Source organism: Anser cygnoides, chromosome 23 (assembly GCF_040182565.1).
Source record: "Anser cygnoides isolate HZ-2024a breed goose chromosome 23, Taihu_goose_T2T_genome, whole genome shotgun sequence".
Taxonomy (NCBI): domain Eukaryota; kingdom Metazoa; phylum Chordata; class Aves; order Anseriformes; family Anatidae; genus Anser; species Anser cygnoides.
Window position 1 is genome coordinate 7,546,199 of NC_089895.1, and position 23,179 is coordinate 7,569,377.

The 23,179-nt window shown below is 55.0% G+C and overlaps 1 protein-coding gene across 5 annotated transcripts in view; it reads left to right on the top strand.

Annotated features, from left to right (window-relative positions):
- TP73 (tumor protein p73) overlaps positions 1-23,179 on the top strand; it is a 39,033-nt gene that overhangs the window by 1,568 nt on the left and 14,286 nt on the right. For 2 of the 5 annotated variants that reach the window (XM_066982311.1, XM_066982313.1), the window contains exons 2-4: positions 6,665-6,760; positions 7,485-7,608; positions 14,842-15,087. In XM_066982311.1, coding sequence (XP_066838412.1) covers positions 6,665-6,760; positions 7,485-7,608; positions 14,842-15,087 — 466 coding nt within the window. Of the gene's footprint in view, positions 1-1,110; positions 1,341-4,002; positions 4,108-6,664; positions 6,761-7,484; positions 7,609-14,841; positions 15,088-23,179 lie in introns of those variants that run through there. The other 3 variants (XM_048067344.2, XM_013194785.3, XM_066982312.1) reach the window with 3 other exon arrangements.

Below are 23,179 nucleotides of genomic sequence, written 5' to 3' on the forward strand. Positions count from 1 at the left end.
TTGAGAGAAAAAGAGCCGAGAGTCGCTGCCGAGGGGGGAGGCAGGCCTGCCCGCACCGGGGTGAACCCCCCGGTAGGCCTGGGGCAGCTGCAGACCTGCAAAAGGCCCAGAACCCGCTTTTCTGCCCCAAAACGTGCAAAGCATTGGCACTGACAGCCCCACAGGACGATGTCCCTACGATGCTCAGCTCCTGCTCTCAAATCCGTGTCGGTTCGGTGCCTGTACACAGCCCCGGCATGGTTGCACAAAGGCAGCACGCCCCGTCCCACATCCACCTTTGTGAGCGGTGTAAAAGCAGCCTCAGGGTCAGAGCACGCGCTCGAGGCCCATTCTCGGGACGCTTTATGGATCGTGCATTTAGGCCCTAAAACCAGCTACAGTGACTCCAATGTGTTTAGGGTCCCATAAACCCATCTGTCCTCTCACTCTGCCCGCGCATAAAGCCTGCGGGCTGGTCTGAAGCCAGGGGCAGCGATTTTGGGGTGCCTGCGGGCAGAGCTTTGGCTGTTCGTCTCTGAAGGGAGACGGGTGAGTCAAGCACGCGACCGACTTTTTAAAGGTCACGAACACCTCTCGGTGGTTTCACCCCAGTGACTGAATGCAGTCGAAAGGGAAAGTCAACAGGAGAACTTCAGCTTATGAAAATGGGTGTCAGTAAACAGATATTCGAGGAGTCTGCAGAAGGAAGACTAATGCTTGCCGCCTCCTTGTGAGTGCTGTAAAATGCCTACCAGCCTGCCGGTGGCCCTGGAGCTGTTCTGAGCAAGGAAGAAGGCTCTCAGTCCTGCTGACCTCTGGGGAACAGTCTCCCACTGCAGGCAGTGCCAGGCGAACAGCGGTGCCCTTGCACATCCCGAGCACGGCCTGTCCCAGGCCAGTAATGCCCCAGGAGGGATGAGCTGGACATTTTAACCAATGCAAGCACCAAAACAACTCCAGAGCAGCGATCTGGTGGGGTGCAGAGCTATGGTGCACATGGAGTCTCCTTCCCGACCCGACAGCAGCCATCTCGGGCGAGCATTGCTCTGTGGCTCTGCTGCTGGAGCCCCAGAGGGCTGGCTTGCCCCGGAGTCACTTTGGCACTGGTGACCAGCTTAATTCCCCAGCACGCTTGGCTGAGCATTCCCCACCCCCTTGTAACTGCCTCGTATTCCAGGAAGGAGCGCACAAGCCTTTGCCTCACTTTTCACATAGCTTTCAACAGCTCCAATGTCATTGCCTAGGCGACCGGGACGCTACTAGATTGTAGTGCAGTAAATAACATAGATCCTCAATCCCAGGCCGCTCCTGTCTGCGGGAGACCTCCGGGGGAACTCGAAACGCTTGGGGAGCCAGAGCAGGTAGGAGGAAAAAAGACAAAAGGAAACCCCTTGCTATTTGTGTGTGTGCGGTACTCAGCACAGACCCTCTCAGTAGCGCAGCCGGCAGATGACTCGTGGCCGTTTTGCTTTGTAGGGTGCTTATACAAAATTAAGAAATCTTCGAAAGTTTGCTCCAAAGTGCCTTAGATCCAGAGTTAAAGCACTTGTGGAGGAAAGACCAGCCAAGTGTGGGATGAAGCAGCAGAGGAGGGGATGGACACACGCGGGATGCTGTGGCTGGTTGCCTGCTGCCCGGCTCCGGCGGGGTCGGGTCTGCGCTCAGGGCTGGTGCTTGGCTGCCAGGTGCAGGAGGGACAGCCGGCTCTTCTCACCTCCTGCCCATCACGAGCTGCGAGGGACTCCTGTCTGTCGACTTCTGAGTCTGTCAGAGAGGATTTGGTCTCACTCACTCCTGCTCACTTTTCTAAGCATTGTTTTGCATGTGTGAATTTACTAATCAGGGACAAGTGAGCATGAGCACAGGTGATGTTGCGACCTTGGAACCTATCTACATTTTGCAAACGTTAACTTTGCTGCAGGCTGGATGAGCCGGATGATTCTCAGCGTGCAGTGGAGGGGAGGAGAGGAGGCACAGATACAAGTCCACAAAACATCAAGCAATGCTCTGCGGCCTGGTCTGAGAGCTCTCAAAAGTCCCGATCCCAGCACTGTGAGCTCAGTGCAGTGCACACTACTTACTGCATGGGGACAGAGTGATTCCTTACTCAGTATCTCAGCAGTGCAGATTTATAGACATGTATGGCTTGATCGGGTTCCCGAGGCCTTCCTTTCTCAGGATGGGCCAAGAGCCTCTAGAGATTAGGAATAGCCCTGTTATGCAGGTTTGTGTGCATTTATCTCCCTGTAAGGTAGCTGAAAAAATGTTGTCACATTTCATTCTGGGTTGTTGGAGGTGGCAGGATAGTGGTGAATATGTTACTGCTTGGTGAAATAGCTGCAGACGTTTCCAGGTATCCAAAACTGAGGCTTAAAGTTAATGGTGAGATGAGGGGTGCTCCTTCTAGAGACCACAGGAACGCGGCAGCCAGGCATCACCTCCCAGCAAGGCTTCATCCCCCTTGTTACACTTCTGGTACCCCTTCCTTATGCTGATGAAAGAAGGACGTTGAATTTGTAATAATTCTAAGAATATTTTCAGAGCCAGTGGTCAAAATAAGAAGAAATTGTGCCCCTGGAGTGACACATCCCATCCCATGCTGCACAGTTCAGCAGCTCGGTGGAGGGAGGTGGCAGCCCCCACGTCACTGCTAATCTGGCCGTGTACTGAGCTAGGTCCCTAAAACAAGCAACCGTGGGCTGTTTCCTCCTTGCAGGCTTTGTCTCTGTACTTCCAGCTGATTTTTCACTGTGCAATTTCCCTGCAATGCACTAACTAGCAACAGAGGGAAGCAACAATCCAGTGAATGGTGGAGGAGACTCGAGAAGGCATGCGGAGAGGCAGCTCCCACGTGGAAACAAGCAAATCGCGTAAGCAGCATTAGTTCCACGCACCGAACCCCCTAGTTTGCATGTTTCAGTCTTTCTTCCTCTAAAAGCCTGCAATAAATCAGGTGAATGGCCTGCCTGCAGACAGCCCCCAGCTCTGCATGTGCCCGAGGCCACAGCCCCCTCGGTCCTGTGTCGCAGCCGTCACCGCACGTCACTCCAAGCAGCCTTGCTGCCCCGTCACATCCGTGTTGCTCTGAGACAGAAGGGATGGAGGACCCCTGCTGCACCGTTCCCTAGATGAAGAGGTCTTCAGTTTAATGAGCAGATGTGGGTCTCTGGGGGTGTCAGTGTGGAAATCCTCCCGGTGGTTTCACTAGAGAGCTCTTCTGTGCAGAAGTCAAAGTGTTATCTCGGGCCTTTCCTCAAACGTTGGTGCTGGGAAGAGGTGTCAGGGCGATGTCGGGGAGCTGGCGCTGTTACGGCAGAGGCTGCAGATCCTCCAAGCTGCTGTGGGAGACTGGAAGTGACAGAGGCTGAAGCTGCTGGGGCTGTTTCCTAGCTGCTGCCGGTGTGTTTAGCCTCGGGGTAGTCACCTCCCAGTGCTATTTGCATAGTTTACAGGCACTGGGAGGTAATTACATCCAAGTGATCTAGTAATGCTGCTCTAGCAAGGCAGAATTAGTCCCCACAGCTCTTCCTAGCTCACCTCCATTTAACCTGTGCCAAGGGCCTCTGCGGCTTCCAGTAGGACATGATTTCCTTCTGCTGGACCTCACCGCAGTCACTTCCCTGCTTCCCATCCAGCTCGACTGCAAACGCCTCCACAGCACCTCATTTTAGAGCAAATTACACCATGAAAGTTGCTGCCAGCTTTGGGGGATGCTGTTTGCAGTCTTCTGCAACTCCTTATCGTCCCAGAGGCCAGGACTTAGACTGTCACTATCGCTACAGGGAAACCTTCCCAGAACGTGCAGCAGTCACTGCATGAGGGAAGCTGACAGCCAGGATGCTCTCTGTACCATGGAGTGTAAGTGTTTGGGTGTGAGAGGACGCTGGCCTGGCTTTGCAAACACCGATTGTGCTTTGAAAGAGAAAGGGAACTTCCAAAACGCCCTTAAAATATTCAGATTTTTTTTCTGTTGAAAGCGAGTGCAGCCACGTGGTTAGAGCTGGTGTCACCCATCATGACCACACAGCACGGGGCGGTGCAGAGGTGCTTTCTCTGCTGAAAGAAAAGGCCTGGCTCGTTCTTGACATTGCCGACACCTTGGGCCATGGAAAGCAACATGGATACAGGGTAAGGCCCCCAGCAGAAGCCCCGCGGCAGCTCTAAGCTTTTCTCAGAACTGCTGCTTCCATCCTTTTGTTTCTCTCCATTTACTCGTGGGACGAGGAGGGGTGGGTGGACACGAGACTTTCACGAGCTGGCTCTTCTGCGAGCAGACGTGTGGGGAGCCAGCTCTCTGCTGCTGTGCCGAGCCCTCCTGGAAGAGCACCTGCAGGCGCTGTGTGACTCAGGTGAGTCACAGATGTGGCAAAAAAACAGCGTGGGGGTCAACTTTCAGGGGACACCACCCTGCTTTCGTTTTAACGCCTGATACAGCGCCTGTTGCTCCCGAAGCCGCCCAGCCTCCAGCTGACTCAGAGAGCCCACGGAAAGGGCCCCGAGGCCGGCCCCGCAGCTGGGCTCACCCAAACATCGCCCGCTCGGAAAGCGGCTGCTCTCTGCGGCCGGCAGCCTGAGATCGGAGAGCAGGAAGCCTTCGGGCTTTCAGTATTACACGGCGGTACTGAGTTGAAACAAGATGGTAACCCTCGGTTGGGTAAAAGGAGTAGCCAGGTCTCGGCTGGGCCGTGTGTGTGTGTTAGGAGGGGCAGGGAAGCCGTCCCTGTGGTTCCTGGGGAGGAGGAGGATGGTCGCGCAGCCCGGCTGCGGGCAGAGGAAGGCAGCAGGCTGCTCAAGATGGCTGCAGCCCGGCCCTCTGCAACACGCTGCCTCTCCCGCGGGCTTGGCAGGGGGCACAGGCACCCAGGAAAGGCCCTGGCACGCTCAGAGAAAGAGGCCGGGATGCTGTGGGCCCTCGGGCTGTCTGTGGCTCCCGGCACATTGCAGCTGAGCCAGGCGTGCTCTGTCCATGCGGTCACAGCGGGTTTTGCCACGTATCATCACCCGTTTCTCCAAAGAGCAGGTCGTGCTGGCAAACAATGCGGCTTCCCTGGGGGTTACAACGCCTGAAGCACCTCCTGTGCATTGCCTTTTCCATCTGAGCATGTCTGCAGGCTCTGGAGCAGCCACAGATCGCCCTTGCTCTTACAGAACCACACTTTTGCAAAGCAGGACCAGACGGTGGCCACCCATGGGCACTCGTAGCCATACACATTTCTGGTGGGTTTCCTCTGTGCGTCCTGTTCACCATAAAAGAGCCTGGCCATAGGAGCAAGTAGGAGCACTGCTGAGCACTCGGCGCAGGTGTAGGTGCCCGTGGCATCGCGTGGCTGCTCTGCAGGTGGGACATCTCCCTCCCGATCTCACGGCCAGGGGCAGGAGGAGCAGACGGGATGAAGGATGGCTCGGTGGCTGTGCAGCACAGCAGCATTCAGAAAACTTTCACCGAGCTGGCTTTCCCACATATTTCCTGTATGCAGTTCTGGGTAAATGGTGCACTTCTCTCAGCTTTGCTTCTGTACCTTTACAGGAGAGGCAACACTTCTGCCTTGGTTTACTTGGAAAGCATAATATAACATTCAATAATATTTGCAAGCTGCTTAGAATTGGGAAAGTCATTCTGATGTCTGAACAAGTAAATTGAAGGGTGCTGTATTGTGTCTCCTGTGTGAGTTTACCGAGCTGTCTTTATGCCTTTACAGATTTCTGGGTATTTGCAACTAAATGTTCACGAGAAGAATACGTTAGTCTATTGGCAAATAACATTCCTGGGATAAAAATTGTATTGTGCCTAAAATGGACAAACCAGGCTCCAGGAGCTACACCATAACAGAGCACAGGCAGACTTCTTCTGAAGTTGCCACTGGGTAGTGGAGACGCCTGAGCTCCGGTGCTCGGTGCTCGGTGCTCCTGCCTTCCTGCCTTGCCTTGCTCGGAGCAGGTGGAGATTCCGTACAGCAGCCTACGGGGGCCAGCCCTTGTCTTGAACTCCTGGCACTGCCCTGATTCAGGGACACAAAGGTCTGCCCCGCGTGCACCAGCTTTGCAGCAGAGGGTTTCCCCCCTCCTCTGCTGGCCACTGAGCAGCCGGGCAGGCAGGGCGCTCTCAGGGGAGCAGCACCAAGGGCGCCTTGGGCTCTGATTCTTACTGTAAGACTTTGTTTGCTACCTAACTTGAGGTTTCGGTTTTATTCAGAGGCCTCATACTCGAGAGTTTGGTATATCTGAGAAATCTAAGCCCTTTTCTGAATGAACCTGGTCCAAAGCGATTGCTAAGAATAGCTGTCAGAGTACCCCAGGGCTGGGGAGGCCGCGTGTGGCAGTGCTGAACGCTGCTGGAGCGCTCTGTAAGCATCTCAGATGGGAGCCCTGAGTCACAGGATCAGCGTTTAGCAGAAATGGGCTGACATCCAAGCACCCTGCCACTTTGGCCCTTTCCAAAATACCCACATCTGTGTAAGAATGCTGTCATCACCCGAAATACCACCCTTACGAGAAAGCTCCTGCAGCCAGAGGGCTGCTGCAAGGACACGGCCGTGGTGCTTCGCTGGCCTTTCTCTGTGCAAAACCAGAAGCCAACGCTGTGCTGACGGAAGGCACTGAGCGGCTGTGGGGGAATCCTGCTGCCCCCCTCGATCAGGTATGGCTCTCCAGCAATGCTAACCTTGTTGTTTTTCTTTGCCCCTAGAGTGATTTATCCTTTGTCAGACTCCCCCTCTGCGAAGATGTCTGAGTCGTCTCCAGCTGATGAAGGTACAACGTTTGAGCACCTCTGGAGCACACTGTAAGTGGTATTTGATCATTTGTGTTGAGGCAGCGGTGCCCCTTTGCTGTGCAATCTGTGTTAGCACATCTCATCAATACGGCCTGGAGGGAGACAAGTTTCTTTCACATGCTCCAGTTTTCACATATTCCTTTTCTGCATTCAGAATTTTGCTCCCAGGCTGCAATCTCTCTGTTCAGACTATTTCATTTCCCAAACCCCTTTGCCTCGGTGATGCTAGACAGTCAGAGGCTGGGGAGTTTGCGTACACCGAATGCAGGGCCCCACAGAGGTTTTGGAAACTGTTTCTGAGAAGGGTTGTGCAACCAGCAGTATTTCCAACACGCAACATAAATCCAAAGGAACGAACGCAACAAAGGGTGTTCTTGCACATCAGAGGTCAGCATCTGGGCACGCTTTTTGCTCGAGGAAACGAAGGTGTTCGGGCAGCAGGGTCAGTAATGCCTCCACAGCAGCTGGGGAGAGGAGACTGACTCATCTCTGCTTAGAGAGGAGCAGCCCAGGTCCGTTGTACCTTGCCTGATGGAAGCTCCTCTGGCCCCAGCAGCACAGCACCAGCCCCTGCCCATGCCCCTATAGCACAGCGTGCTGGGGAGAGGGCATCTGCCAGCACTGACCAGCCTGGGCTGAGCACGGCCTGTTATTGTGATCTGTGGCCCTTCGAAACGGTGCAGGCTGTGCTGGAGAGCTGGAAAGCTGACCGTCTGCCATCGCTTTCTCACAGGGAACCAGACAGCACCTACTTCGACCTCCCTCCGTCCAGCCATGCAGGCAGCAGCGAGGTCTCCAACCGCACGGAGGTGACAATGGACGTCTTCCAGCTGAGAGGCATCAACGACTCCGTGATGGTGAGTGTACGTCACATACAGGCTTGTCTTCCTGCTGGTGACTGGGTGCCTTTAGGGTAGAAAATGGGAACTTGGTGATTCATAAACCAAACAGAAACACTACAGGTGCAGCACTGATATTATTTGTTTAGTGTCTGATAAGGGACGTGCTGCAGTTTTGCAGCCCTATGGTAAAATGCTCAGTAAAATAGTGGGTACGTATTCATAGATTTTTCTGGACTCTCCTCTGTTTGGAAAGGATTTGCATCTTAACAGCCTGGCAGGACAAGCAGACAACACTAGGCTGAGGTTATTGCAATCTTGCTTCTGCCAGCATGGCCATGATATTTCTGTCAGGTGGAGTTTCAGTGGCTGGTTGGCCAAGTTGGGGCAGTGCCAATGAAATACTCCTCAGGTGCAGCAGCAGCAGAAGCTGTCTGCTCATCCTCTAGGCCGTTCTCAACAGCAGCACCGACAGTCGCAGTTCTGGGGCTGGGAAGCAAGAAGGCAGCTCTCACAGCCGAGGTAAAGTGCATGGTCACAGTGACTGTAGGAAGCAGGCTCTGTGCTGGGCACTTGCATCTTCCTCCTGCTTGCTTAAACATGCAGCAGGGCTTCTGCGCTGTGACGACGGTGGAGCTCGAGTACCTCGACAGAAATAGAGTATAATTTGCTCAGGTATAAACATGCTGTGTAGTAAAAGTTGTTTGCAAGCTGCTCTGCAGCCAGGGCTTCTGAAGGGCCACGTCATTCCCTGCTGCGGTGGGGCCTTCTGAACGGACCTTCAGAGAGGAAGGGCACGGCAGGAAGGACTGTCTTCGGTAACAAAAAGTCTCTCCGATTTGCTGGTTAGGTTGTGCTCTGTCAGGAACAGGCTCCTCAAAATTACTCGGTTTTAAAATTGCAGAGGCCATGCTTCTCTTTTCATTTCCTGAGTGCTGGAGGTGCACCAGGGATAAAACCCTTCACAGAGATCAGCTTGCCATCTCTTCTGAAAGCCGAGGGCTTGGTTCGCACAGTGTAACCACTGCCCATCTGGCATCAGGATCTCCCCCTGCCCAGCCAGGCATTAAAAATCCTCTACCAGACATCTCAAAGGCAGCAGGAGCCTCTATAATGCTCCCAGAGTGTGTGCTGCCGCATTCACGCTCCTCCCAAGCCCTGCGGCCTCCCAGGAGCATCCATCCCTTCCCCAGCATGAGGCAGCTCTGGCCGTTTCAGCATCTCCCTCCACAAAGCCCCCGTTTCCCTCCTCGCCAGCTTGCATCCCCTCCCCCAGCTCCCTTTTCCCTCGCTTTTAGCTTACTTTCCCTCTCTTGCGGGCCTTTGTCTGCAGCGGGGCAGGAGCCTGAGCCTGGCAGACGGCTCAGGTGGAGCCCCCTGTGCTAATAACCGTGGAGCTGCCCCGGCACTGATGTTCGGCCGCCCGGCTCCGCATCGCCGCCGTGACCGAGGCCACCCGCAGCAGACGCTCGCTGTGAGCGGGCTGCGGGCTCGCAGGGGCAACGAGCAGAGAGGCAGAGCCAGCTCCTGGCCCTCGCTCACAGTAATGAGCCAGCAGTAAATATTTGTATTGGCCCCATCGTGCAACCACTACATGCTGTAGTGCTGAGCCCGGAGCGAGCTTCTGCTAGCTGCTGTCACCGGGAAGTGTGGCAGGCTGACGTGGATAAAAATAAACGCACAGGTGAAGTGATGCAGCCAGCCTGCCGCGGAGGTGGGACCAGGGAAGGAGCAGCTGCTGAGTACCGGCGGTATCCGGAGGATGCCAGAGGCAAACACGTGGGGAGCAGTGGTGCTGCAGCTCCTGGCTCTGGGGCTGGTGCTCGGTGGCTGCCCGGAGGACACCCCCGTGCTCGGTGACTGGACTCCAGGCGGCTGGGGCGCTCCGTGTCAGCAACACATGGACGTTGGATCGCTCCACCGAACCTGTAAAACATCTCAGGGTCCTGCGGGAGGAACTGCTGTAATTAAACGTGAACAGCTCCTCAGCCACCCTTACTTTTTTCCCAGCTTCAGGACCGGCAGCTTGTGCAGTGCTTAAGGCTTTGCCTAGGTGCTGCTGCGAGCTGGCTGTGCACGGGTCCGTGCATGCACACCGGGGGGTGATCCACACTGGCTCCATCGTTGACAATACAGCCCACCACTCTTTGAATTCCCCCTCTGCTGTAAGACGCAGACTTCCGCAGCGGGCTCTGGCTGAAGTGAGGACCATTCCAGCCCCTGCCTCGAGTCATAAGGAAACCTGACTCATCGCGGGGTTTGTGCTGTAGCCGGCGGTCCTGCTGCTTCTGACGTCGTGCCCTGCTTTCAGCCAGATGTTGGGTAAACATCTAACCTTGTGAGGCTTCTTCGGAACATCTCTCGGTGAAACAAATCAGTGAAATAGGACAGGATGGCAGGGAGGAGAAGAGCATGTATTGGCAGATGTAAGGCTTGCGGCGCTGGGGCACGGGTGGCTACCTGGCCTCCGGGTGTTTTTGTCAATGGGACCTCCAGGACGATTCGAGCCAGGAGAGCCCTGATGCGAGCTGTTGATGGGGTTTGTAATGCCACTGGGGTGCACCTGAAAGACACCCCCCAGGGCCCAGGCTGGGGTGGATGGAGGGACAGAAGGACAGAGTGATGGCCATGACTGGCACGTCCAGCTCCACGAGTACAAGCTGGAGTTATCCCAGCCACAGCCACCCCGGTCTGTGAAGAAAGGCTTCTCTGGGGATGGGGTTTGACTCCAGCGACGCTGCAAGCGGCTCTCCGGAATTAAGCCTGGCCGGGTTTAATTACGGAGCAGGACCCCCGCTCCCCTCGGTGGGGATGGTTGGTACAGCCTAGTCCATCGCTGGGCAAGCTGGGGCCTGCCCCGCGCTTTAATGAATAGTCATGAGGGACAGAAGGGGGTGGGCCCCGTTTTGTTGTTGGATGCAGCTAGTTGACAGAACTAAGGGAGATGAAAAAGCAAAAAAGCCAACAGACCGCACACAGGTGGCCAGCGCAGCATCCCTGGCACTGCCTCCGCGGCCCCGCTCCCCATGGTCCGGCACCGCAGCTCCCCGGCCGCCTGCTCCATCGCCCCCCGACCCCATGACTCCTCTGGCGGGAAGGTTCCCACTGGTCTGTAACTCCCACGAAGACTAAAATGCTGTACATCAGCGACCCGATGCAGCATTATACCACGGTAGGTGCTTCTCTTTGCTAGCAGGTTTTGCCTTGTTGCTCCTTGCCTGGAGTCGTGCCCTGCCGCCGTGGCAGGAGCGTGCTGCGGCCGCGTGCCCTGGCTCTGCTCGCGGAGCCTTCGTGCTGCTGCTGCCCAGGATGTGCCGGGGACACGGGGCTCTGGAGGGGCCCACCTCTGGGACCCAGCACTCTCTGCACCGGAGGCAGTCGGCAGCATGAGGAGAATGAGCTGTGCCCACTTGGGATGGTTGCAGCTTCATCGGCTCGCTGCGCGTTTCTCTCGTGTTTTCCCGTGCTGTGCATTGCAGAGGGTGACTTAAACCTTTTGCGTAAATGGGCACGGGCTCCCTAACCCCTTGTATATGCAAACTGGGGTGTGCCTGCACTGGAGAAACCCAGCTGAAGGCGAAGGGCAGCTGTGAGCATCCCTAGGAGGAAACGCTGCCTGCGGAGCCCAGAGGTGCTTGGCACCTTGAGCCCTGCAGGCACTGCAGCTCCTGGCATGTGTCACATCCCCAGGCAGCTTTTCCTTTCATGGCTTGGAGGCTGGAAGGATAGAGCAGACGAAATAGCACCTGTGCTTGCGGGCAGCAGAGCTTCATCCCTGTCCTTAAGAGCTGAGGCTGCTTTCTTAGTCAAAAGGTTTTTGGATCTGCTGTCTGGTGTTCAAAAAAACTTAGATACAGATGCAGTTATAGACAGAAAGGTGTGCCGTTGCACTTCCCAACCAGGAATTATTTCATTTCTCCTTTTTGTCTTATGTGAATAGTAGAAGCATGTAAGTACTGGGTTCTTTGTAATGCTGCTGCTTGGGATGCCGTTACTGCAGCCATGTGGATATTTATATAGGTGTGTGTATGAACACACATACATATATTTGCATATATACACACACAAGCACTGCGTTGGATTTGTTGACATACATACACACAAACACCCATGCTTGGATTGGTCTGCTAAGAGAATGTTTCCAAAATGTACTCGGTCTTAAAAGACGAGTTAGTCATTTACTCACTTGGCTCTGCGTATCCCTGCCGGGTATCCGCGGGCTTCGCCTGCTGCTTTGTAACCAGAATGTACCATGAGCCAGATAGACTAGTGAGACTGCTTATAAAAACCCCACCAAACACGCAGAGAAATAGTAGTAATTGGGGTGAAAAAGGCTTAAGGGGATCTTCTAATCAGCAAAAGCGGGCTCTCCCACCTTTGTATAGCCCGAGCATCAGCTGGCTCAAAGGAACCCGATTCACTTAGTTCAGGAGATAAATTTTCTAGGAGAAAGCACTTTTTTATGTCATACATCTTCACTTTAACCAAAATTAACTAGAACACTGCAGTTGAGGACGATGGCCTAAGTCGGCCCCTTTCTCCAGCTGCCCTTCCCTCTGCACATTTCCAGCCACTCTTCCTGCCATTTCCAGGGGAGGCCTTAACTCTCTACACGGCAGCTCCAGAGTGCTAGCTCCCGAGCAGCAGGCATCGCCAGGAGGCAAAAAGCTTCCTGTTTATTTCCCATTTCGACAGGATATGAGTAACTGGGACGGCACCCGCTCCTGAGCTGCCTGGCGGTGCGAACCCAGCCTGCTTTTGTCTGGCTATGTCCATGCGTGTGCAGTGTCAGTGCTAAAAGTCGGCTTGTGTGCTCGTCGAGGGAAGTGCACTTTCTCCCTGTTCATTCCTAAAGAACCGCCCGTGGCTGGGTACAGGGTGTGTGCTCCGCGTGCTCCCTGCAGCCCTTCCATGTCCCGGTCACTGCAGGAGAACAAAACGGTTCAATCTCAATTTCCGCGGGTTGTTCGGGCTGCGCTTTCGCAGTGCTCCCCTAAAAAATAACAATCCTTTTTCCTCTTGTGTTCCTCCTCCTGTGCGATGTGCCTCACACCTCCCAGCCCCGCCGAGTGTCACCGGTCACCAGGGCTGCGCCGTCCCTGGGGTCCTGCTGGCAGCCGGCTGCGGCGGGGCAGGCTCCCAGCTGGGTGCCAGCGGCTCTCCACGGGCACTTTTAATTCCCATTTTGTTGAAGTTTCTTGTAAATTTTTCTCCAGGTGAAGTCAGGGATCGTGGAAAGCCCGGATGGGCGTTGTTTATCGTTAGCAGGGCTATTTATAGAGCAGCGAGGAGGAATAGAGGGGTTTATGCACATGTTTTTAGGGGAGAAAATGGCTGTATTTGTAAAAGCAAGTCGGATCTTGTTCAGCATTCCTCCAGTTAGTCACAGACTCCAACGACCTTGCGAGAGATGCAGACAACAGGAGAACTTTCCTGGAGAAGGCTGATTGCGTTTAAGCCATTATACATCGTACGCATTTGGGTGAGGTTTGGCTCCCAAGTCAAAACACGTCTCTTGATTCCTAAGTTGTGAGCCTCGCAGCCCGGCAGCCTGCCGAGGGAAAAGGCAGATCACCGAGCCTGCTGCTCGTGGCCAGGGGAGGGCTGACAAGCATCGCTGCCTTCTGGTGACTCCTGGCTTCCTAGGGCTGCCCTCGGTGGTGCTCAGCAGCCGGGGGGACAGCCCTTGAGCAAATCGGGGATTGCAGACTTGGGGGAAAAACATTCTACCTGCTTGGCGAAGCAGCCAACTTTGGGATTTTTTTCTCTCTTTTGAGTATTAGTTTACCTGTCTACCACAGAAAAAGGAAAAAAAAAAAAAAAAAAAGGTCTGATTTTCAGATGAAAGGTTAAGGCCATTTTAGCCACGCTAATTTTGAGAATGTCTTTTGCTGAGGCTACACCTGCAGATAAAAGAGCTGCCAGCTTTTTACTGGAAATATCTGATGATAATTGTTCAGAAGATGAATAAGAATAAAAAGTAAAAAGCCAGGTTTTGGCCCAGTGTGCATGGAACAAGAGCCAGTAGATGTGTAAATAGGTAAGTTTGCTCTGTGACCTTATTTGCAGTGTGCTGCATCACAGCTTATGCACTTTGTAGGTTTGAGGTTTTCCCCAAATTAAACTTGCATCAGTGAAAGCCACTAAAAGCAAACACCCCAGCTATGAAATGAATTACACAAACCACCATTCAGAGCTCCTTCTTCGTACTCGTGGCAGGGAAATCCTCCCAGAAACGGTGCGCACACGCACATGCACGAGAAGTGAATGAATGCAGAAAGTATGCCTGGATAACAGGTCGGATTTTCAGCAATGCGATGGGAACGATCTGTTGGCAAAGAAGGCGGCTGCCCAGAGGTTTCAGGTACCGAGCAGCTCGGGCGGGCAGTGCCGCCACGCAGGGCTCTGCAGAGGCTGAGCTGCTCGCAGGGTCCAGCTGGAGGCATCCGGGGGCGAGCGCCGGGCGCCAGAGCCGTGCAGGCGATTCACAGCACCACGAAGCCGCGGCTGCTGGGGAGAGGGCATCTCCTTCCCGCTGCAGGAGCGAGGTCTTCGCTCGGGGCAGCCGGCATCCCGCATCCCAGACGGAGCCCAGCAGCTCCCAGTGGCTCCCAGCAGCTCCCAGCAGTGCTGCGGGACCCTCGGTCCCCTCCTGCCCTGCGTGAGGTCTGGCCCTGCTTTACGGGGCATGGTTTTGGCTGGTGTTCCTGCAGTGGAGGTGCGGCACTGAGCAGTCCTTTACTGGCAATGTGTAACCTTGATGGGTCTGGTGGGGTTCCGGAAACCTCTGAGAACCTGCTTAACTTTGGGGACAAAAAGAGCCTTTCTGTTGTCCTCGCCTAGCAGAATTCATAGTCTAATGGTCATTGTTCCCCCCGCTCGGTGCAATAGGACATTGCCCCTATCCCAGCAAAACCCCCAAAACGCATGCCTGCTCCCTGCTAACAAAAAAGTTATCCGCAGCCAAACGTGCGAGAAATCCGGGGGTCTCGGCATCTGGCTGCCTCCGGTGAGGACGAGGCTGGTAGAAGGGGGCGACTTACACGCATTAGGTTCATCCTCGACACAAGCGGTGACCTGTTTACAAACCACGCCGACCCAGAACAGCTCCCCTGGCTCCCCGCACGCTGGCCCTTTAAGGAGGCTGTAACAGGACACCCGAAGTCCTGAAGAAGTGCAGCTGAGGTTTCCATGTCTCTAAACTGGCTGGTGTTTTCTTTTTTTCCCTCCTCCCCTTTTCCCTTCCTCCAGTCCCAGTTTAATTTGCTCAACAACAGCATGGATCAGAGCATCGGCAGCAGAGCAGCCTCCACCAGCCCCTACAGCTCCGAGCACACCTCCAATGTCCCCACGCACTCGCCCTACTCGCAGCCCAGCTCTACCTTCGACGCCATGTCCCCAGCTCCCGTCATCCCCTCCAACACCGACTACCCGGGTCCCCACCACTTCGAGGTGACCTTCCAGCAATCCAGCACCGCCAAGTCGGCCACCTGGACAGTAAGTTGCATGCCTTCCTCGCCCCCCCGGAGAGATGCTTGCTGCTCCAGGTTGCGTTTTCGGGCAGCCTGCCGCAGACACGTGAGCGCGTGCCCGGGTGCTGTTTCGCGGCGGGATGCGCAGGGCACGCTGGCTCGTGCGCAGCCTAAAACGCGGGGGGCTCTGCCTGCACAGGTGACCCTGAAAAGCAAAGCGTGCAGGAAACGTCAGGGCTTGCTTTTAAGCTGGTTTTCGTTTGTTTTCCCAAACGGATCGTTAAACGCGGTGATTGAATATAACCGCCAGTGCAGGAATTCCCTAAAGTGAGGATAAATGTCCATAAAAATCACAAAGCTGGAAAAACGCACAGGGAGAAGTGCCTGACGCGTTCTCGTGGCAATTCCCGAAGCATTTCCCAGCAACTGCTGTCAGAGGTGAGGCAGGAGGTGAGCTGGACCTTTGCTGTGATCTGATGGGGCCATTCTTAGCTTTGTCTTAAGTTCTTGATTTTCATGTATAGTCCCCGTTCATCCTGTATCAGAAGAGGAACTCAATCTCTAGAAGTCACAACAAAATAACAACGTAGTTTTTTAACCACTAAGGGATGGCTGCACAGCATCACGCGCCTGCGATGTGGGCTCAGCACCTTGGTGCTTCGGAGCTGAAGCACAGCTTTGGGCCAAAAGTCCTCCCACATGTCCGCAGCCAGGCAGGGGAGTCCTCTGCACCGATCAAGAATTAGCCTGAGCGTAGGACAGCTGTTTTTGTGGAAAAAAGGTCATGAAGTCCGGCTCCCGGTTTTGTGTAATGCTGTCTGTATTTTTAACAGCAGCACTTGCAGCTGTTACCAGAGGCATTTCTGCCGTGGAGGTTTCCCTGCCATGCGGCGAGCGCCTTTAGCCCTCCTCACTGCCACCTGAACGCCTGCAAGAGCTCCTCGTGGGCATGCCTGTGGCGGGCGTTTGTGCTCCTTAGGGAATGTTTCGGAGCAGAGGGGCTGAGATGAGACAAGTGACACAAAGAGGGAGCGACCGGGCTTCCTCCGAGGCTGTCATTTGACATTATGGTGAGACGGGCAGAACCCACCAGGAGCGATGCGTCAGCTCAAGGTGCGATAATGACTTTTATTTTTGGAAGCTGATGTGTTTAATTGCTAAGAAAGTCCTTTCCATAGAAAGTAGGAAGGGTCTTGGGATGCTTTTGTGCAGGGACGCGGCGAGCTCACTGCCCTGTGGGTGCTGGCACAGCGCTGGGACTTGTGCCCATTGTGCATATGGATGGGATGGGACAGCCTGCAGCAGCCTCCTCAGCGCTGTGTCCGTCCCTCCTGTGAAACCAGGAGCTGACCTGGGCAAGAGGAGCCCCCTGTCGGGGTGCTGCCCGCCCCCGGTGCTGCAGGGACGGTGACACCGCTCCCTGCACTCAGCGTAGGTCCCCCCGGGCAGGGTGAGGAGTCCCTGCCTCCCCCCCAAGGGAGGGCAGAGCGGAGCAGCGCAGCACCGCGCTGACAGCTCTGCTCGCTGCGGCAGCCACGTCTCCAGCAAGCTGTCAGCGAACCGGCACTTGAATTCAGCCGAGGCTGCGGCTTCACTGCTGACTTGTGCTGACCCGTGGCTGGGACGAGCACCGTGATTAGATACAGCTTGCCCTCCTGGAAGTGGTTGGTCCATCACTTTTTTCAGTCTTTCCTTGCAAGCTGCTGCTAAAGGATGCATTTGTTAGGTCTGAAGGTCTTCGGGGTAGGAGGTGGCTCCATCCCACTCGTACCCGTGTTGGGGGATAGCTCCTGCCAGTTAAGTGTAAAGCTGCACAGGAAAAGAGGTGTTCAAAAGAGGTGTTCCCGTGCCTCAAAACCACAGAGGCATCCAGAGAGAGGAGCAGCCACGAGCCAGGACATCCTGCTGAACCACTCGGGGGTGATGCCAGCCGTGATGGGTAAAGAACCAAAGGAGACGGTTGTGCTCCTTGGTGTGGGTTTGGAAAGCAGAATATCGGAATGGAAACCAAACACACACCGGTGCAGTGTGTCTCACCCCGCTGTCCTGATGTGGAGGGAAGAGACACGGAAATGTCGTGTGCTTGCTTGCTACTGTCCCTGGCTGGACAGGCTTGGGAGGCAGCTGGGGGATGCAGCAGGCACGTCTGTGGGGCTGGGGCAGGCTGGGCACTGCAGGATACCCCTGGGCAGCGCTGTCAAAAGGATAGGTTGGTGCATGCCAAAATATGGAGGGTGCACCTATTGAAAATACACCGTGCTCGCCTTTAACGTAGTAGTAAGACCCTTCCCTTATCCCAGACAAGGTGCATTGCAACTGCAGGAAGTAAACTGAAAAAGCCACAAAGGTCTTTTTGACTGGTTGTCCCCAAAACGGCAAAGGAGGGAGCAGCAAGAGGCTTCCCAAGCTGGTCCCACGCAGTTAGCAAGCCCGTGACAGCACCTCTCCCCCGCTGGAGCCATCCTCAGTGGTGATGCCGCGTCCTGCTGGTGGCTGCATCCCAGCCTGCGAGAGCCCCAGCGCTCCTGGGGCGGGCTGGGAGGAGAGGGTCCGGCAGGTCCTGGTTCAGCTGCTGAAGTCTGCGCTGGGCATCACCTGCACAGCGCTGACTCCTGTCCAAAGCCTTGTCACGAGCACAGAGCTCTGCAGACAAGAAGTGGTTGGGAACCAGGGTCTTTGACTCTTGCTGAACATAGCCCAGCCTGTCTGAGCATCGCCCTGTGCTGCCTGCGATCCCGTAGCTGCTGTGTCCTGCTGGGAGCTGTGCTGATCAGGAAGGGCTTTTATTCTCAAGCCTTTGCATTAAGATCTCCTTTGGATGTTGGAGCACCCAGTGCTACACTAACCTCGGGGAAGCCCTGGGACACGAGAGATCCTTGGCAAACACGCTGTGGGCAGCCGTACTGCCCCACAGAGGATGCGCCCCACCAGCCAGCGCCAGGAGCTGACATTTCTGAGCCCCAGCCTAGCTTTCACTGCACCACTGCTGAGCCTCACGGCGAGCAGGAGGGCCAGCAGTGCCTTGCACCCAGGACAGCGTGGGGGATGCTTGGTTTGAGACAGCGGCACCGCAGGACCTCTCAGGGACCGCAGACTGCCCGGCTCCCTGAGGGCGCTGCCTGCCCGAGGTCCTGCTGCGCTGACAGTCGGATTTGCTGCCACTCCTGTCCCAGCCGTGCCGCTGTATATTTGTGCTGGAAGAGAGGGCCGCTTCCTTCCTCCCTCTCAGCTCAAAATCTGCATTGAAACTGCCATCTGAAGAACCCATCCTGGCTGAAAGCAGGGACGAATTCAGCAAAACATCGTACGTTATATATTGCCCATCAGTCGGTATACAAATACTGATGTTTGTATGCAGCGTGATTCTCCGCATAAGTTGTGAACATGAATACAGAGGCATGCAAGGAAGAACGGGAAAGCTGTTAGGAAATACAGGCACCTGGCAATGAAAGCTGAAACTTGTGGTCAGTAGGACCGGGGACAGTGACACCGGACAGCTCAGTAATGGCCCAATCCTTGCCAAGAGTCGCTGAATTAACAATCCTGGTGTGATAAAGGACGTGCATGGTTTGCACGTGGAAAGAAAAAGCGGTAAAATACATTCCCTATTTCATTGGTAGCTAAGGAAGCCTCATGGCTTCTGAATATTTTAAGACTCACTGCACCAAATGATGCACACTAAGAAAGCTCCAAGCCACAAATTCCCCTGCACGGCTTTGTCCCGCATCATTTCAGAGCCCCGGGGAGCAATCCACCACGAGAGCAAGGCTTTGTCAGACCAGTAGCTCCAGCAGCCTCTTGCAATATTGGGCTGAACTGTTGACAATCCAGCCAACTGGCGGAGCACAGGCAATGCCAACCCAAGTAGTTCAGTGTAAACAGCCTTGTCAAAAGATTTGACATGTTTTTTTTGATACAATCATAGCATGTAGCCTAACACACTCCTATTTTTGAAGGGTTTAGCCTGAATCCCTCTGGAGGATGTTCCTCTGGGACACTTACAGTTATCCATCCTCGGATAGCACAGCTCACACCGATGGATAGGTCACAGCTGGAAAAGGGAACATGGTAGGGAATCACATCCCATATTCTGCGGTCCCATGGAGCCCTACCACGCAGTTACCCGCAGGCTCGGAGACCTGTATGTGCAGCTCAAGCAAACAATGGCAAAGAGGTGAGACAAAAACGAGGTGAACGTGGCTCCCACATTTAGGAAGGGAGAATCCTGAGAGCGTAGGGCTCCTGGATGAGAATCCACGTGGACACGAGCTCTCCACGCCGCGGGTGGTCTGGGCAGGACGGTGTCACCGACCGGGAGCGGGGCTGCCTCCAACCACGGCACCCCCGGGACCACGGCCGCAGCGTGTGCGCAGCTCGTGTCCACACCTCAAACAGCCTGTTGACAAAATAGAAAAGGTTTGGGAGGGAGATCCAAAGAAGATGAAAGATTTGGAACAGATGCCTTGTAGGGAGATACCGTACGGCATAAAAGGTCTCCTAGAGAAGAGTAAGGGTGGCTTGATCGCAGTCTGCAAGTACCTGCACAGGAGATGGTTTCTGATAGCAGACAGCTCTTTAATCTAATAGAGAAAGACATAATGAGATCCAGTGCTTGGAAGCTGAAGCCAGGCAAATTCAGACTAGAAACACGGTGGAAATTTTTTAGCAGTGAGGATAATTAACCATAGGAACAATTTACCAAGGAATGTGGTGGATTCTCCAACTCGTGCAGTATTTAAATTAAGAGTCTACATATCTTTTGAAAGATAAGCTCTACTTCAAGCAGATATTGTTGGCTCCATCCAGGATGAGTAGGCACGGGGCTTAGGCAAGCAGTGCAGGAAATCCAACCAGAGGATCAAAATTTGTTCTTTCTAGCCTTAAAAAGGTGAATTTATGAAATGGACAGATGGATAGAGCTGAAGACTTTGAGAATGAATTTGGGGGCCCCCATTTGCTAGAAACAGCTCTGTTTTTGCAAAAGGATGCCAGGCAGCTGGTGGGCAGGGGGGTCCTGAGTCCCCGTGCTGGCCCTGACCACCGCATCCAGCCCAGCTTTTGGGAATCGCACCGAACTCGGAAGCGAAGTCACTGTGCTAGCCTGTTCCATACGAAGCCCTCAAGGCTGCCACCGCCTTCGTTTTCATTTTTAATGGCCTCTTATCAGCAGAGAGCGAAGAACAGATGCTGAAAATAAGGTTTTCGAAGCCCCCCTCCAGCAGGCTGTGCCGATGGGGCTGGGAGGAGGACAGGGAGCTGGGGCTGTGCAAGACGAGGCACGCCGGCAGCCTGCCTGTTTGTTGGAAGCTATCAGGGCTCTCGGTTCCCCGGAGCTGCCCGTACATGCAAGAGCCGCGAGCCGATCTTGGCTGTTTTCTCGCAGGCAGCCCCTCGCCACGCCGGCCAGCTGGTAACTGATAGATAATTAGTATTTTTCTCAAGTCTGCTTTGAGGTGGATCAGCGCGCCCTCCCCTTTAAAATACTCGCAGAAGCGTTAATGGGGTCTTTGGCCTCCCGTGGCCTGGCTGCAAAGGGGCAAGGCCTCGGTGCTGGCAGCTGGGGGCTTGTCCTGCTGCAAGAGGGGGACGAGCCCCACGCTACGCAGGGAACGGGGCGCCCCTTACCCCAGTGGGCGCGCACGGTGGTGCCCAGACCACGTCCAGCATCGTGCCTGCTGCTCCGGGGCACCGACAGCCGGTGATGGAAAGGCTCCGTGGCTGGAGAGGGTCAGAGGCAAGGTGAGGAAGCCCTGCCACCGCGGATGCACTGAGCAACTGCTCAAAGCAAACCAGTCGGCATCCCGTGCTCGGCCCGCGGGAGGGCTTGGCTGGCCCCGTTCTGGTGGTTCCATAAATATTGCACTGGGAGACAGGGAGCTGAAATGGTTCCTCTGATGTAGCTGAAAGGGGAGGATGGAAACAACTGGTGTCATTGGAGGGAGGTTCTCCTTGCTGGTTGCTCTCTGAAGTACGTTGAGATAGGCAGCTGTAAAGAGGAGGGGGAAATCTTCAGGAGAATCTGTAGAAATTGCTTCAAACTCCGGCAGCTTACCACATTTTCAAGAGTATCTGTACAACAGCAGTAGCCTAGAAATGAACAAGGGCACGCGTAGCTCGGTGCTCGCCATCTGAGCCATAAACATCTTTGTTTTGATGTGAGTAGCTGGGCAGAAGAGCATGGGTATTTTGGCATGCCAGAAATAGGAAAGCAACCTCAGCATCAGCCTGCTCCAAAGCCATTGAAGCCAGCCCACTGGAGGCTTTCCATGAGCCTTTGCAGGGTGTGGATGAGGCTCCAGGAGCTCCAGACACAATGGAATTAAGAAAAAAGGCGAAGGAATTTGGTGCGCGGTGTTCCAACACGATCACACTATCAGCCCCACTATCTTGAACGTGTATGGTATGCACAGGTCAAGGGAACGACTTGCTGGCAGCCGCCTCTCCAGCGGGAAGGTAGCGCTGTCCCGCGGGGACGGCTGGGAAGCGAGAGGGGACGGGGACGTGCTGCGGCGAGGCAGCAGCAGCGGCTTTGGCCAGCTCCCTCCCGGTCTGCCAGGAGCCCAGCCAGGCACTGGCACGGAGGAGGACACCCCCCGGCCAGCCGTGCCACCTCGAGCACAGCTGGTGGGGACCCGCGGAGCTCTGTGAAGAGCCCGTTACCCATCGGCTGCACCTGCAAGGCTGCTCGGGGCCCTCGTTGTCCAGGCACCTTCTCGGGCTGGCTGCCTGGAGGAGGAGATGCCGTGTGGAGCTGGGCACCGCAGCAGTTCCTGGGCTGCTCCCGCGCGTGCGCGCCCAGAGGAGCCAGCAGCGGACCCTGGAGGAGACGGCTCCACGCGGGCTCGCCTTCCCTTCCTCCCTGGCTCTGTCCCACGTCCAGTCTTCGTAACGCAGCATGAGATAACCGAGCTGGTAGATTTCTGGTCTCCTTTTTGGATGATGCTGAGCTCCGGTGTGGGCTTGGTCAGAGGACCCGAGTACCCAGATGCGTAGAGGAGGCAGACTTACTAGAAACGATTAAAAAAATCCCCCAGTGTGCCAGCGCTGGCTGCTGAGGCGGTGAGTAAGAAAGGCAGCGATCCCGGCTGGCAGTTATTTTAGGGATGTACGCACCGGGGAAGGAAGGGAGAGGAGTCCTTTGGGGGTGAACCAAGGGATTTTAATTAGGAGTAGCAGCACGATAACGAAGGTAGAAGAACACCGGGGCTCTGCAGGCACCTGGAGAAAAGCCCAGGTCCCATCACCGTGCCACAGGGACACGCGGGCAGGTGGGTGCTGTCGCAGCCCCTTACAGCCACCCCCAGCACAGCACCTCCGCGCCGAGCCCCGATGTGTCCGGCACCCGTGGGGGCTTTCCTCTTCGGCACCGGTGATGCTCCGGGCGTATGCGAACCCCAGCTCGTAGCAAACGGGCAGCGAGGTCACGCCGGGAGGAATTTCCAACTCAGTGAGAAGTTGTATAGGCTAGTGATTAAAAAATGGTTATTAAAAAAAATTAGAAAGGGAAAAATAAGCCCTGCAGTCGGCATGTCTTCCAGGATCTGTCGTAACAGATTCGTCCGAGCCGGTTAACGGTATTTGCGGTTTGCAAGATGCTACATGTCTGGGGAAGATGACAGACACATTATTATCACCTCTCCGCTGCAATCTGTCCAAACCTGTCCCAGGATGCAGCTCCGCAGCTGCTTGCTAGGGAGTGCAAGGAAATTAGCAGCCGGAGGCAGCACTTTTCTTCTCTCTCTCTTGCCAGGCTAGTGGCTTTATTGGGATCCATTGACTGCAGTCCTGGACACGTCTTGAGTAGAGCTAATGAGGAGAGTGGAATGTAAAGGAGGAGGAGGAGGAGGCTGGTAGGGAGGAGGGGGGAGGATTTGTGGAAAAAGTAATTGTTGAGCAAATCATTTCCTTCAAGAGAGAAAGGAGGACTTGGCTGCAGCCCTCCCGAAGCAGGCAAGTCTAGACGCTTCGGTGTCAACAGTTGAAGATAAATAAGATTTTATCAGCTCCGAATCTGTTGGGACACATCCTCCTAGCGGTTCTGCTGCCCTGGGAGGAGTGCAGGCAGATGGACTTCTCTGCTAGGTCTCTCCACGCAGAAGGTTCAGGCTATTTCTTGA